The 16,539-nt window shown below is 43.0% G+C and overlaps 2 protein-coding genes across 2 annotated transcripts in view; one reads left to right on the top strand and one right to left on the bottom strand.

Annotated features, from left to right (window-relative positions):
- The window catches only part of CENPU (centromere protein U), a 36,578-nt gene extending 27,417 nt beyond the window's left edge, over positions 1–9,161 (top strand). The window contains exons 4-11 of the mRNA XM_044681649.1: positions 1,578–1,635; positions 2,056–2,134; positions 2,376–2,423; positions 3,775–3,836; positions 5,588–5,753; positions 7,663–7,870; positions 7,963–7,999; positions 8,837–9,161. Of these exons, the coding sequence (XP_044537584.1) occupies positions 1,578–1,635; positions 2,056–2,134; positions 2,376–2,423; positions 3,775–3,836; positions 5,588–5,753; positions 7,663–7,776 (527 nt within the window). The 3' untranslated portion in view covers positions 7,777–7,870; positions 7,963–7,999; positions 8,837–9,161. The remainder of the gene's footprint in view (positions 1–1,577; positions 1,636–2,055; positions 2,135–2,375; positions 2,424–3,774; positions 3,837–5,587; positions 5,754–7,662; positions 7,871–7,962; positions 8,000–8,836) is intronic.
- A 3,943-nt stretch (positions 9,162–13,104) lies between these two features.
- PRIMPOL (primase and DNA directed polymerase) overlaps positions 13,105–16,539 on the bottom strand; it is a 28,348-nt gene continuing 24,913 nt past the window's right edge. Inside the window, exons 11-13 of the mRNA XM_044682367.1 lie at positions 15,751–15,833; positions 15,615–15,661; positions 13,105–13,798 (exon numbers count right to left, since the gene is read on the bottom strand). Coding sequence (XP_044538302.1) covers positions 13,493–13,798; positions 15,615–15,661; positions 15,751–15,833 — 436 coding nt within the window. The 3' untranslated portion in view covers positions 13,105–13,492. The remainder of the gene's footprint in view (positions 13,799–15,614; positions 15,662–15,750; positions 15,834–16,539) is intronic.

Here is a 16,539-nt window from a genome sequence, read left to right as displayed (position 1 = left end):
CTGGGACCCAAGAGCCCCCTTGTTCTGAGGCCAGATCTCTGATCCCTCATAATTCCACGCTGCCTCTGAGAAGTGTGGATTTTAAAAGTAGTATTCAATATCTCCAAAGTATAATATTTATAAAGATTGGTTAATATTTAACTAGAGAGCTGGAGAACACAGGGAGCACTCACCCTTCAATTCACGTGGAAGAGTGAACCCAAACTATATACAGACCGTGTAACGACGCATGTATATGAAAGGCAAAAAGAATTTTGGGTAATGCAGAAAGGAATTTTGGGTAATGCAGTTCCAGGGGTTCAAGATTTTCCAACTATACAGAAGACACATGTCCAAAAACATGGGACATTTATGTAGTAGAGTTGTGTTTAAAAGAGGAATAAGAAAAGTTCCTTGTGAGGTTAAAAGGGAGAAGGGGTTGCTGCTAACTGAAGGAATCCAGGGAAGCTCCCTAGAAGAGGTAGAGTTGGACTTGGACTTTAAATGACTGGTAAGAAATGCAGCAAAGAAGAAAAAACAGGTGTGTGTACACTTACATGCATATGTGTGTGAGGGAGCTTGTGTCTGTACATACAAATGGATATATGTGTGTACAAACATACATGTTGTCTATTAAGAAAACAGAAATGAATCTGCAAAAACTTGAGTGCTTACAGCTTGCAGAGCTTGCACTAGGATCGCTTCTGTCACTAAACAAGGAGTTTGATGACCTCTCTCTAGGCATTACCATTTTGTCATCTGACAGTGGTCCAAGAAAGTATCATTTCAGACTCTTCTGAACATTATTTTATTAGCTAACACTAGGAAAGGCCAAAGGGATTTCTGTGAAAGTAATTAGTTTTTTCCTTTTTCTGTTGTTTACTCATGTTTTTTCCTTCTTTCTCCCCTGTAATTGGCTGTAATCTTGATCCTCTGATCATATTTTTTTATCTATGTTTTTGGGCTATTTAGCCCTTGAAGGGCTTCTTCTCTGTTTTGTTGATTAATTAGGTTAGTGGGACCTGAGGCCAGATTTTCCCCAGCTAGTGGTAAAAGTTAAAAAAGTGAATTTAGCTACTTTCCTTGTAGTCTGTGGGGGAGGGTTGTTGGAGCTTCCCTGCCCTCTGAAGACTTCTTATCTGCTGTATTGATAGGATTAAGCCTGGGTGTGGTTGATTGGCTCAGCTCGGAGTGCCCTGAGGTCAAGAGAAGGGGGGGAAGGAGGAGCACAAGATGGAGGGAACCTTCACCCTCTCTGAGTTTCTCCCCCAGCAGCCTCCCTGCTGTCTGTGATCACAGCCTTGAGTTTGGCACAGCTGTGCCAGCGAGGCACTCCCTCGGACTAGTGCCCCAGCCCCCCCAGAGACTGCAGGATCCTCTGGAGACTCAGCACATTAGGTGGAGGAGGGGATCTGGGATCTTCCTCCTTTCTTTCCCCTCCCACCCGAGAGTTTCAAGAATTCAGGCTTTTTTTTTTCTCTTTTTTTTTGTGTGTACCTTTTAAGTTGGGTTCAGCTGGAGGATCCCCCCAGCTCTGTTGTGTTGTCAGATTTGTTTTTCTGTTCCCTCGGAGCCCTTTGTCCTTGATTGTGGTGAAGGGCTTTACCGAGGTCTGAGCCTTGCTGCTTCTATGCCGCCATTTTCCCAGAATCCAAAGTAATTAGTTTGGGACAGCTAGCTAGCACAGTGGATGGTGCACCAGGCCTGAAATTGGGAGGTCCTGAGTTCAAATGTGCCTCAACAATTCCTAGTTATGTGACCTGGGCCCAACTTACTTAACCCCGTTTGCCTAGTCTTTATCTTTACTTGGAATTGAGATAGTATTGATTATAAGACAGAAGGAGAGGCTTTAAGAAAAAAAAGAGAGAAACTATATTTACATGGCACTGGAATCTGAAAAAGCAATGGACTCATGTCATGAAGACCAACTTGACAGTTTTAAATGTCATCCCCCATTTATACAGAACCACAGAAAGGGCACCTGGTGGGTCTAAAATATGCATTCATCTTTCTTACCCAGAGAACAGCCTATACCTGTGGCCAGCTCTGAGTAAATGCTCTTTCTTGTCTCTGCAGGCAACAAGTGACATCTAGAGTGTGTCAGAGAGCAATCGACAGTTTTTATTCAGTTTTTAAGGAACAGCTTATTAAAATGGTAAGTTTTACTGATGTGAAACCGTCATTTCTGATGCATCCACATTTTCTCTTGTTCTTTAGATGAGGGACTGCAGTGTTCCTGCTGTGCCAGCGTGCCCATAGCTTGTGAGAGGCCACGCTGGAGCAGCAGGGCCCAGTCCACTGGGCAGTTGTGTGTTCCCTGCTAAAATGTCCATCAGAAGACAGACGGTCTGGTTCTGGACGTCGAATGTGAATGTCCTGTTTTGTCTTGTGTACAGCTTACAGAAGTCCAGAGACTGAAAAACTTGAAAAGGAAGAACGCCAGGGTAGGTCTCTCATGATTTGTGCTGTCCTTCTGTAAAATGATAAATAGTAATAACCACAATAACGGGAGCCACTCTTTAGATTGTGCTTTATGGTGAGCAGAGCGCTTCCCATGGTTTGGCCTGCACGGCAGGCCTTGGGAGGAGGCGCTGCGGTTATAAACTGAGCTGGACAGGGGCGAAACGAGCTGCTTTCGGGCACATGGCATCCGAGGCAGACATGAAATGGAGCCTTCCTGACACATCCAGAATGGTTAAACCTTTACCCTCTGTCTGGTATCTAGCCCAGGATCACCCAGTGAGGAAGTGTCTGAGGCCGGATTTGGGCCTGTGCTACCTCACCAGCCTGGCCACGTGAGTCTTAAAGAGGAAGAAAGCCTGGGCTTCTGGACTTTGGAGTCAGAAGACCTAGATCTGAGTTCCAGTTCTTCTACTTAATAAGTGACCTCAGACAACTCTTATCTCTGGACCTCATCTGTATGAGGAGGAAGATAATATCTCCACTATATGTGGATTATCAAATGAGACAACTTGCATGTTTGTACCGGTTTAAGAATGCCAAAGTGCTTTTCTCACAATATTTGGAGGTCAATTCACATGACGGGATGTCTCCTTGCCAGGAATTGGCTCCAGTCGTCCTGGCTCTGTATGGATTCATAGATTTAGGACCTAGAAGGGACTTGGAGGTGGTTGTTTTATAGATGAGGAAACAGATGACCAACAGCTCCTTCCTGGAGTGAGTGATAGCTCTTTCTTTTCTTCTGTTTTGGATTTCTGCCAAGCCATTGATGGCGAGTCAGCGGTTGTCTCAGCTCATCTAATGGTCTCTGGGGCTCCTCCTACCTACGGAGGCAGTGTGGTACAATGGAAGGAGCCCTGTTTCTAGAGCAGACAACTCAGGTTCAAATTCTGTCTCTGATGTTTACACCCTGTGTGAACAGAGGGGAGTCACGTCCCCTCGCTGCCCCTAGGTTCCTTATCTCTAAATGACAGGGTTGCCCCACAAGGGCCCTTCTGGCTCTTAAGTAAATGAGCCTGTGACCTCAGGAGGCCGAGTCTTCCCATGACAACATGCCGTCTCCTTCTTGTGACAGGCAGATGATAGGATGAGTAGAGTAGGGCCTGCAAACAGGAAGCCCGGAGCTCAGACTGGCCCTGTCTGCCTCAGTTTCCTTGTCTCTAAAATGGGGATAATAAAAGCATCTGCCTTTTAGGGTTGCTGTGAGCACAGAGCCTGACCCATAGTGAGCACTATAAAAATATTAGCTTTTATAATAACAGGAATCACTGTTCCTTAATGCTCTATGGAAATGTAAGCAGCGATTGTGATGATGCTCATTCCTATGTCACTCAGGCGATCACAGATGCCAATAAGAAAAGGAAGTGTCTCTTTGAAGCCCAAGAGCAGCAAATTAGGTAAGTGATTGTTATAAAAATAAAAATAGATGTAGATAGATAGATGGAGAGGGAGGGTAAACTAAACTAGATACTACCACTGGTCATTGTGTGACAGCAGTGGAGTCCAGATAGGTGGCTAGAGCAAGATCAACTGAGGCTTGCCCTAGCTAGATGATGTGACACGTCCCTCCTTTATAACAGTGCCCAGACAGGATCCTTCAGGTCAATGGATGGTATCCCTTCAGCTCCCACCTGGGGTTAATTGATGATAGATATTGGGCTCTATTAGCCTTGGTAACAGTTTATCTGACTGCATATCTCCCTTCCCAGAGAAGCTATGAAATAACCACTCCAGGAAGGTACTTGAAAGGCTTTATCTATAATTAGCAAAGATGGGGTATTGGGGATGGATAAAGGAATTGGGAAACCCTAACTAATCTGATACTAATAAACCCTATGAGCCGTAGGCAGGTAATCGATTCTGGTAGTTAGCTCCTCTGGCTCAGCCTGGCCAAAGCCAAACAGAGTAAGCAAGCTGCTGCTTGATGTCTTTCAGCTTCTTCTTTCTGCTAGATGTTATGCCTAAACAGCCTTCAGGATCCACCCCTTTCCGCCCTCTTCTTCTTCTCCTGCCCACTTCCCAGATCCCTCCCGGGCCCTGGGAAACCTAGATAACTACAGATGATTTGATTTCCTAAATATCTAGGGGCAGTAGAATCAGAAGATGATGGTCTGGGTACAGGTTGACAGTGTTAGACAGGTACAAGACAGGAGGATATTGCGAGGTTGATTCAAGCAAGTCACCAATCCCAAAAGACCAGGATCCACCGATCTCAGGTCCAAGGGAAGGAAAGGAACCTCAGCCAGGGCTGCCAGGGTATTTATGCCCCCCTGGCCAACCGCTGTCTCCCCTGTCCTCATGGCCCCTGGGAACATTCTAAGATCCAACGGTCCTCACCGGTCAATCAAGGGTGAGACTCTCTGCTCCCAGAGTTTCCGTATAACAGCCAGGAAGGGAGGAAGTGTCTGTTTGAAGCCTGGGCCCAAATCTCATCTTCTGCGGGAAACCTTTGCAGGCCTTGTGCATTCCAGTGTCTTTCCTTGGAACGTTATTCCTGCAGGCCCCTCCTGTGCCATCTGCCCTGTTAGGCTGGGAGCTTCTTGAGAGCAGGGACGTTCCCTCTTCTTGCAGTGAGAGTGCCAGCACTGGGCCTGGCACATGATGGGAGCCTCACTGAACTGATATAGATCAGGATACATGCTTACAGATTCTTATTTTATTTTAACCCTTACCTCCCATCTTAGAGTCAGTGCTGTGTATTGGTTCCAAGGCAGAAGAGTGGCCAAGCAATGGGGGTGAAGTGACTTGTCCAGGGTCACCCAGCTAGGCTGTGCCTGAGGCCAGAATTTTAGAAGTAGGGGGGCAGTTGGGTAGCTCAGTGGATTGAGAGCCAGGCCTAGAGACGGGAGGTCCTAGGTTCAAATCTGGCCTTAGACACTTCCCAGCTGTGTGACCCTGGGCAAGTCACTTGACCCCCATTGCCCACCCTTACCACTCTTCCACCAAGGAACCAATACACAGAAGTTAAGGGTTAAAAAAAAAAAAAGAATTTTAGAAGTAGGTGGTACCTTGGAGATAATGTATCCCCACCCTTGATTTTCCTTTACCAACATTTATAAGGTACCCAGAACCGTGCGCTGGGTGCGGGGGCTGGCAGGTGCGAGGGGGCGTCCTCGGCTGTGGAGCTCAGGCTGCGCCTTTGTTTCAGGAGCGAGCCCCAGCTGAGGCTTCTTCAGAGGAAGTATGAGGAACTGAAGCACCGAAGATCTTCCCTCAGGGAAGCCACGTGGTTTTTATCCAACTTGCAGCACCTTCACGATGACTATGCAGCTCTTCGGAGGAGCCGCCCTGCCGCCGAGGCCGAGAGGGAACAGGTGAGCCGAGCTCCGGCCCTGCACGCCTACAGAGGGCGCGGGTGGGCTCCGTGGAGGTCCGAGCGGCTGAGGAGAGCCCTTTTCGCTGGCAGGGTGCTTCTCGCAGCCGCGCCACAGCCCGCCCGGCTCTTACCATCTCCATTCTGCTGAGGCACATAGAGCTTAAGGAACTTGGCCAGGGTCTGAGGCTGGATTCGAGCCCGGGGCTTCTGACTCCAGGCCCAGCACTCACTCCTGTTCCAACTAGGAGCCTACATCACTGGAGACAAATAAAAGTCTCCGTTCCTTACACTACTTTAAGCTATGTACTTGAAAGGAATAGAGAAAATGAAAGTCATGCTTTACTGGAAAGACCCTTGCTACAGAAAACTGAAGGTGAGGCTTATGCCTTTTGTACAAACCCTTATAAGAATAGAGAATAATTTTTTTTTTCATCCAAGAAAACCGGCAGATTCCACTTTTGCCACTTTTCTCCAGAATCAGTCAGCAAGCATTTATGAAATTTAAGTAGAGCACTGAGTCTAGAATTGGGAAGATCTGAGTTCAAATTTGGCTTCAGATACTTCCTAGCTGGGTGACCCTGGGCCAGTCACTTAACCCTGTTGGTCTCTGTTTCCTCATCTGTAAAATGAAGAACATAATAGCAACTACCTCTCAGGGTTTTTGTGAGGATCAAGTAATTATAAAGCGATTAGCATAGCGCCTGCTCATGGTAAGTGTCTAGTTGGGTAAAGTCCCAGCTCACAATTTAGGTTACCATATTTGAGAAAGAGTATTAGGAATCATTTACGAGCATAATCCAACCATTATTGGATCACATTGGCAGAGGTTAGGACCAAGAAACCCCAAAGGCCTGCAGTGTTCTTTCCAGGCCATGTTTGGTGTCCTGGGATAGACGTTGTTTCATTAGGGTCACGCATGGGTTCCGGAGCTCCTCTTGAAGTTCTTTTCTATTGCTGGAGCTGCCTTGGGATGACCTCCAGTGGTCATCGGGCACCCACTGGACAGGTTTCTACTCTGGAGTCTCTCATAATTTGGACCTTGTTTTATGAGGATAGATGGCTTTCGGAAAGCAGGCTTATTGAAGGAGTGGCTTTACTGTCTCTCTACTTAAGGAAACTTTCCAGAAGCTAAAGAATTAATGATTTTGAAAAATGAATTTATATATACATACACATGTATATATATTTTCATACACACACACACAGAGGTATGGCAACATCAGTCTACTTTGTGAGAGAGCAAATTAACCCCATCGCAGCATGACACTAGGGGGAAAGAACAAACTAGTAACTGGCCTGATAAGCACACTTTGTACCCGGGAGGATGGAGGAAATCCTGCTTCAGTAGTGATCACACTGCCCGGCGTGGTGGTGAACGAAGCGCTCCCAGTCTCTGCCTCTTCCTCTCCCCTCGGTTTCCCTTGGCTCTCTCTAATTGTATGCTTTCTTTAGCTTCATGAAGACACAGCACTAAACAGACTGAGCAGAGACCCCGAGATCCTGCTTCTTAAAATGTAGCCACCGCCTCGGGCCGCGTGTCTGCAGACCGCTCGAGCGGCAGCGCTAGGCTGAACCAGGCCTTGGCCTCTGCGGTCCCGAGCTGCTCGTGCCCGCCTCACGGCCCAGGACAGCAGCCTCTCATCCCCAGTGGGGGCTGCAGTTCACAGGCTCCACAACTTGCTAATCTAGCAAAGCCCGTTTAAGAGGTGCAGGTTAGGGGATTCGCCCAGAGTTGCCCATTTTCTAGGGCCCTGTCCAAAGGCCAGAGTTTTCTCCTGCACCTGAGTAGAGAGCAGGTCACTGGGACAGTGCCACAGAATTGTACGGTTTAGCTAGTAGGAGGTAGGTGCCTTGGCTTACCTGGGTCGTTCCAACGTCATGCTCATTTTAATGACTTCCTTCAATAGTATGGTGCATGCAGCCTGCCAGCTCTGCTGTTGGAAGCCAGAGGCATTTCAGGAGCAGCACAACACCTGAGAAAGATCAACTACCGCCTTCAACAGCTCGTTGATGACAAGTGAGAGAGAACTTGCCTCAGGTCGACCTTGGAATACTTTTTCTGGAGAGTATTCACTTTCTGTATTTAGCAGCATCATTTATTAAATTGTCCTCAATGTAAGTCATTATTTTAAAAATGAGCAATGCCTTGTTAGGAAAAGTCTGTGGTTTTGTAAAAAGATGAACAAAAAGCACACGTTCCCTTTCAGATGCACAGGGATCTACTTGAGTTCAACACACTCGCTAGTAAGTTTTCTTTGATGCATGTGTGTGTGGTGTTTGAAAGCACATTGATGTGTGAGAGGATTTTCTCAATTAAATTTTATTTGTGAATGACAGTAATTTTGCAGTACCATCAGTCAGCAAAATTAGATTTTATAATGTGCTTCATAGAATAACTGTCATTGCTAGTTATTTTGCCTGGGTAGATATTAAATATCTTAATAACCATAGTTTTCCTTAGTCCATTAAAGCATGTAAAATACTTAAAACTATGTAAATAACTAAAGATTTTGTTTAGCAAAAGGGGGTCCCTGTTGCTGAATGAAATTGGCCTACCTCAAATTTCAAGTTTCCGAATGAAAATTTCCATTGAAATTTTAAGAAACCTTTTGGGGAATAAATTTTGTTTTGACATAATTACTTGCCAAAAATATACTTCCCTAAGCCATAATATTTTTTCTTAATTCTTAAGGTGAGGGAAGGGACAGCTAGGTGACTCAGGGAATGGAGAGCCAAACCTGAAGTCAAGAGGATCTGGGTTCAAATGTGTCCTCAGATACCAACCAGCTGTGTATGACCCTGGGCAAGTCACAACTCCAGTTGCCATGGGCTTACCACTTTTCTGCCTTGGAACTGACACACATTGATTCTAAGAAGGTAGAAGTTAAGAAAAAAAGGGAGGGACAAATAGCATGTATAACATTTTGCTGATGTATTTCAACCTCTTCCTGACACCTTTTTTTTTAACCATAAAATTTCCCCCCTTATTCTGCTACCTTTTTGTCTTTGTATCATATATTGACTTTAAAATATATATTTGCTCCTCCTAACACAGCAAGACTTCCATTTTACTTTTAAAAGGTCAGTTCTACAAAATTAACAGCCCGACTTTCTCTGAAAATATAAGTGATGTTCTATAAATGTGGGTCCCCACTTCTGCAAAAATGGAAGGAGGTATGTTTTCTCAGTTCTTCTGGTGCAGTTTTGGTCTTAAAATTACCGTGGTCCATTTTGGTTCTCATTGTGTGTATTGTTTCCATGGTTTGCCATATTTCCCTTTCATTACTTCGTTTAAATCCTTTTATTTTTAGGAATCCATTTGTTGTTTTCTAACAAAACAATATCCCATTATATCTACATGCCAAGATTTGTTCAGATTTTTCACAATAAATGGGTGTTATTTGTTTCCAGCTTTTTATTTTAACAAATCATGCTGCTGTGAATTTGGACCAACATACCAGGGCCTTTTTGTCAATGAACTCCTTGACATATGTAAACTCAATTGTGGAAGCAGCACAAGAAGACCAGGGACTTCCGTGCCCAACACACCTCACGATGTAAAACTTCTGGGGGAGATAGTCCGGGGGCTTTCCATTCAGCAAGGCTATGGAAATAAGCCCAGAACACAAAGCCTCTGGATAGCCATTAACTTAGGAGCAGTAAGACACATAGCTTTTCCCCTCAGCGTGAACTCAATCCATTTTTCAACCCAAGTTACCAGATGTCCTGCTAAGAATCACTGGTACAAGAATTCCCTGAAAAACCTAACTAGGTAGTCAACCATTGACATATTGATCTATTACCAATAGAAATCCGTGCTTAGAGCCACTGAGGTAATCTAAATCCATTGTCTCCATCTTGTAAATTATTACTGATCATTGTCCCTGCAAAAGATTTGCCTAATCCCTTAGCCTGTGTCATTTTCCCTAAAAATTGTATCCCTCAACCCAATAAACTGTCACTGCTGAGAATCTGCATAGTTCTTAGTTGGTACAGACCCTCCTATAAGCCCAATATACATGCTCCTGGCTTGACGACCCCAGGAATGGGGTTTTTTTTTCCCTCCATAATTTGATAGTTTTCCAGAGAATTTTATTTTGGATCATTTCAGTTTTCACAGGTGCCTGTCTTCCCAAGGCCTGCCTCCATCTCCAACAATTTAATATATATGGTGATATCTTAATATGATTTGACTGTGTATTTCTTTTGTTAGTAATAATATTTTTTTCAAATGGTTGTTGATAATATTCATCCATTTTGACCATTTCATTTATCCAGTGGAGAGTAAATTAAATTGAAGTTTTTCTATTGCCCACAGGTTTTGGATGTTTGAATTAGTTATATTTTAAGTCCATAGTTCTTTTATTTGTTTATTTACTTATTTTTAGGCCCTTACCTTCCATCTTAGAATCAATATTGTGTATTGGCTCCAAGGCAGAAGAGCAGTAAGAGCTAGGCAATGGGGATTAATGACTTGCCCAGGGTCACACAGGAAGTGTCTGAAGCCAGATTTGAATACAGGACATCCTGTTTCTAGGCCTGGTTCTCTATCCACTGAGCCACCCAACTGCCCCCCATAGTTCTTTTAAATGAAAAGGGAACTCATTCAAGCCCTCTTGCTCATTTTCCATATTATTTAAGCAGTGGAAGCCAGAAGTGGCAAATAGAACAGGACAAAGTCTGTGTATCCCAGTGAGGTTTATTGAAGGCTCTTCTTTTGTCAGCAGATGCCTGGTAAGCTGAGGGGGCTGCCATCTTGGATCTCCATCTTGGGTGTTTTGGAAACCCCTTTCTCTCTATGCTTTCTTCTTTGGTGGTATCAGCTCTATCTCTATCCTTGATTCCTAGATCCATATATTCAGCCCTAACTTTTCTCCAGAGCTTTCTAATATCACATCAACAAATGCCTTTTAGACATCTTGAATAGGGTTTCTAGCAGACATCTGAAACATATCATGTCCAAACCAATTTATTATCCCCTGCTCCCCAAAATTATCTTCTTCCAAGCTTCCCATCCATGTGTCATCTCTGACTCATCACTTATCCTTGTCTTTTCTGCCTTCCCCACATCTCCTGTACACACCCCCCTCTCTACTTACACAGAGGCTGCCAACCACAGGCCCATCTTCCACTCAGCGCCAAAGTGATTTTCCTAAAATGTAGGTCTGACCACTTACCTTATCCTGTTCACCATCTCCCTTGGTTTCCTCTTACCTCCAGGATTGAAAATAAACCCTTTACAACCTGGGCCCTCCCTATCCATTGAGCCTTCCTTCTCTCTCTAATCCAGGGACACTGGCCTTCTTACTATCTCCTCACCCTTGTAAAAAAAATATATTCTAGATAGAATGCTAGAATATGTGCAGTCAGAAAATGTTGGAAATATTCTTGGCTGAAAATGTAAGAAATAGGAATAGCCAAGAATGTTACAAATAGGAATGGCCAGGAATGTTAAGGTGGGAAATTTGGTTACACCATCTCCTTTATTGCTTGTGGCAGATCGGCCAAGTGCGCAATAGAGACAGATGTAAAAAAATCTCTAATAACTAGTAAATGTTAAGGAACAGTAAAGAAGGTAAATAAAGGTTTTGAGGATTAGGATTTCCTAATCTAAAAGGGGTCTAAGATTTTTTCCATACCACTAGTCTGCAAGGACTATCTTTCTGCTTGAGGAACTCGTCTCCTTAAAACCCTCCTAATCTATCACTAAAAAACCCAAAACTATACTAAATAACCTTATGCTAATTACTAATCCTCTAATTATATATTTACTGTCTCCTTAAGTCTCCTTCAGCTTTGAGTCAGTTGGTAGTCTTCTCACTAACAGCCAGTCACCAGGCTTTTCGGCCTAAGCGGGCTTCTGGGCCTACACAGGCTTCAAAAATGGCTGCCTCTCAGGCCTAGAGATGGGAGGTCCTAGGTTCAAATCGGACCTCAGACGCTTCCCAGCTGTGTGACCCTGGGCAAGTCACTTGACTCCCATTGCCCACCCTTACCACTCTTCTGCCTTGGAGCCAATACAGAGAAGTTAAGGGCTTTAAATAAATAAATAAATAAATTATTGTTATTATTGTTTTGTTTTTTTTTTTTAGGAAATGGCTGCCTCTGTCTCCAGCCACAGAGGAAAAACACAGTCTCGTTCTGTCTCCTTAGATCTCTTTCAGCTTCTACCCAGCTCAGTTATTCACTCACTCTTCACACTGCCTGCCCTTTTGGGGCCTAGCTAGGCTTTGGGGCCTCAGCAGGCCTCAGAATGGCGTGGCCTTCTCAGCCGCCACACAGGAAACAATCTCTTTCTTTCTCTGTTCTGTTAATTTCCCACAAACTTATTTCAGAAACTCTAACATGTTCTCCTTCACCCGCCACTGGGTTCTTTCCATGTTCCGGGGAACAGAAATATCAGCCTCCTCCCAGGCCAAACACCTGCACTAGTCCATTGGCAGTTGGAAAACCAATTGACACAGCCACTACCCAGAATTCCAACTGGCAGGCTTCCCAAGATTCTCTCCGGCCTTAAACAGATTTTACCCACTATTCTTTACCATTAGCCCTATGGCTTAATTACTCCTCTTCTGCAGGAGGCCTTTGAGCCTGTCTCCCTTCTTTTTACAGTCTGTACCTCTCTTCTCCCCATTAGAATGTGGACCTTAAACTATCAATAATATGGAATTAGGCCTTGATCAATGATACATGTAAAACCCAGTGGAATTGTGTGTCAGCTAAGGGGAGGGGGAAAGAATATGAAATATGTAACTAGGGGAAAATATTAAAAAAAAAAAAAAAAAAAGAATGTGGACCTTGTTTCTGCCTCTTTGCATCCTCAGTGCTTAATCAAAGTTTCCTAACTGACACTAGCTCTGCAGAAAGCTGTCTGCCCTCTCAGATCCACTTTGGGGTGGCAATTCCAAAAATGGCTCCCAAACTTTTCTGTTTTATAGGGGGAAAGTCTTAATTTCTGAAGCGACAGGGATTACTCAGTTTTCCTTACTTCTCTGGGGTGCTGGGTAGTAAGTAGCCACGAGCTTGCAGAGCCGGGCCTCAGATCTCTGAGCACTGTGGCCGGCTGAGGAGCTGCTGTCTATCCTTCTAAGCTGCCTGGGCCTAGGGCTCAGCCAGTGTTAAAGTTAGCAAGTTTGTGGGTGGCCTGGATTTCTGACTTACCTGCCCCTATAGACTCTGCTGTATCCATACTGTTGGTAAGCATCGAGGAGGTTAATGTTCACCCTGGGCTTTTATTCAGTCTTCTTCATATACTGGGAGACCTCGCACATGTGACATGGAGTGACACCCAAGGACTGAGTGTCAGACTTGTATGAGTGATCCCGAGGTTATGATATACATCAAGACCATTACAGTAATCAACATTTAATAGAATTTCTAGTAATAACTAGAAATTTCTAGTAATAACTAGGAAAATGTACAAAAAGTGATAAGGATCCTCTGGTTTGATAAGAGGTACTAGAATGATAGGTAACAAGGCTTGGGACTAGACCTGATTTCAACAGGCCGCATAACTCTCAGGTGAGGTCAGCTCGTCTGCCACCACTGATAGTCTTAGAAAGTGGCCTATTGTGGTACTAAGGAGGAAGGTCTCTGACAGCCAGTAGGAGGCAGAGGTGGGACTTGAACTCACATCTACTTAGCCCATAACAAATAATGACTTCATTTGTTTACACTGAATTTGACAAAGGCCAACATTTTATCTCTGGACACTATCTGAAGTCATTACATTAGTAATTACAGTACATTAGTAAGCTCCTCCGTGTTCTCTGTTCTTCTCATGACTTCTAAAAGAAGTGCATCAGGAATTTCATTCGCTATGAGGCTGTCACTGGCCACCATACTCTTCTCTGCAGCTTCAGCTAATTCAACATCTTCAACAGCTTCCAAAAAACAGGAATCATCAATCCAGTTATCCCAATCTGTATTTGAAGGCAGCTCACTTGTCAATATTCTAGAAGATAATTCTTGAAAATCTGGGAGTTTTTGGTTATTTGCGATGTTTCTACTTTCAGTTCCATTCAAAATGTAGTCTTCGTCATCCTAAAATATATATTTGAATGAAATCACAGACCAGATCCATAACAAGGTGGTTGCCTGAACCGAGGCAGGCTTGCTTATTGTGGTAAGGCCTAAAAATCACACCAGACCAAATAATGACCAAGAATCCAATGAGAACATTCTACTGTGTGAATTATTCTCCCCAAGAACTGCACCAAAAGGTAGCCAGGAGCCCAACAGGAAGGCAAACAAGACATGTAGCCTCCCAGGGAAACTAGAGATACTTAGCATAGAGTCCAGTGTCTCTGGAGACGGGAGGAGCAGAGGGCATGCCCTTTGGGAAAACCTAGCTGGGGGAACCCCAGGAGTGGCATGAAACATCTGGGATGGTGAAGGGCTCAGACTGCACTTTTGGGTGAGGCAGGCAACCCTCACTGGTGTCTCTGCCTCTGGGCGTAGGTCCCATTCTAGGCTTTGAGGTTCGGAGTGCTGGTCTTCAGGGCCTACCATGGCATTCCAGAATGAATACTAAAATAGTCTGAGGACTTCACCTTAATTTTTGTCGTGCCTAAATTTTCTAAGTAAACATTATGTGCAATAAATGACATATGCTGATCTTTTCATTATGTTAATCCTTCTAAATTTACTTATCTCACAATTAGCAATATTTTTAATATTCTCTATTATTAATTATTCTCTAATAATATTTTTACATCTATCTTCATTAATGAGTGGCCTATGATTTCTTTTTAGTGTTTTGTTTTTAAAAGGTTTTAGAATACCATATAGGCCTCATAAAGAGAGACAGGTAGTACTTCATCTTTCACTACATTTAGAAAGTCAATATCTCAATTATTCTTTGAAGATTTGGAAGAAACTCAATAAACCCATTTGAGTGAGGTGTTTTTTTGTGGGTTAATTCACTGATTTATTTCCCCTAATGAAATTGTTTTTTTCTAATTTTGTTAATTTATAGTTTTGTAAATTGTGATGTTTTCAGGCATATTAGCATACAACTATATACATTTGCTGTTAAAATTCCTAAATATTTTGTATATTTCCTTTCTTTCTAATTTTGATGAATTGTAGTAAACAGTTAGCTTTATTGATCTTTAAAGCCAACTCTTAATTTTATTAATTTAAATGTTTTTCCATTTTCTATTCTAAATAAAGAGCTCTCTTTACTTTCGATGATTACTTGTTTTCTCAAGTCTTTAGGCACAAACTTGTTTTATTCAGTAAGAACACTACATTTTATGAGAGGTATAACTCTATACAAAAAGTATTTCGTTTGGACTCCCTTCTCTGTAAAGGATATTCTCTTTTGCCCCGACACCAAGAAGCAATTATTTTCCAGCCTTCCTCATCCACTCTCCAGTAGAGATAATTTCTCTATGGCCCAATAAAATATACTTACATATCCCAAACTAGCTTTCAGCTCCATCCTACTGGGTGATTTCTACTTATGATGTAAAAAAATAAAAATCTTACTGAATTTAGTTCTAACATGCCTAAGGCTCAGGAGGAATCATCTTGGGAATGTAAGGAGCCAGCTGTTCAAATTGTTTGTTGTCCTGAACCCTGCATTTATCTATCTGCACTAACGGTTTGATATTTCTGAGGGGCGTGGCCAGAGTATGAATGAAATTCCAAAAATGAACATATGAAAAAATAAAAACGGCCATCTTAATCCTTTAAGTCATACCATTCATACATATTTGGGGAACGGGAGAATGGGATAGGAAGCTACTAGAAGTTTCAGAATGGCTTGGATTTTAAATACTCATAATCATAAACACGTATACATTCAATCCAATGACAAGTTGGCTATTATAAAGTAACAAAAAATAGCACGTACCTCTTTGAACAGATACAAGAGACACACTTCAGGTGGTAATGGGAAATCTAAATCAGAGAGATTTTTATTTATTGCTTAAAATAAAACAGACATTTTTAATTTCTGGAAAAACTCTTTAAAAAAATTAATAACTCACAATCAGATTTGAAGTTTTCCGCTCTGCAGACAGGGTCATGACATTTTTGATACCAAACTTCATTTTTCAGATCCACTAGAATCCTTTAAATATCAATACAAACATTAAGTCTCCTAATCCTTTAACATATTATTTTTTTAAAGTTTCATCTAGTTTTTGTTCTTAAAATCACCTTCACTCCTGACTTTCCCCCACTTATTCAGTGAACAATCCTTTATAATAAGAAAAAAAGGCTGTTCGGCATAACCAAGAAATCAACTGAATCTGACACCGGAGGCCCTGAAATATGTGATATTTTACATGTATAAACCCAGCCTCTAGGAAGAAGGGAAGAAAGCACACTTTCCCAGCTCTTTTCTGGGTTCAGGCTTATTTGTCATTTTAATGAATAGAGACTGAGTGTAGAGGATCTTTTTCCCATTCTTTCCACTTATGCTATTGTTATAAATTGTTTTTCTTGATTCTGTTTATTTCATTCTGAATCAGTTCCTCGTAAGCTTCAGTGTTTCAGTGGGAAGAGGACTGGCTCAGGTCTTCACATTTCACCTTTGATACTACTTTGGTGACCAGTCACCAGACCTTACTGGGCCTCAGTTTATTCATCTGTAAAGTAAGGTGGGAGTGGGGGGTATAAGAAGCAAGGCTAAGCCAGGCATGCTGGAACCTTGAGAGATGGAACAGAGCAAAGAAGATCCAGTGACAGTTGGGCTGAAGCAGTGACTTCTGAGGAGAGCCAACTGACTCACTAGCTTTGGGCTTTTCAGTCCTGGTGGGAGGAGGTTGTTTGGG

Source organism: Gracilinanus agilis, chromosome 6, assembly GCF_016433145.1.
Source record: "Gracilinanus agilis isolate LMUSP501 chromosome 6, AgileGrace, whole genome shotgun sequence".
In the NCBI taxonomy this organism is placed as follows: Eukaryota; Metazoa; Chordata; class Mammalia; order Didelphimorphia; family Didelphidae; genus Gracilinanus; species Gracilinanus agilis.
The sequence above is the reverse complement of the archived record's forward strand: the minus strand, read 5'-3'. Positions and strand labels throughout refer to the sequence as shown.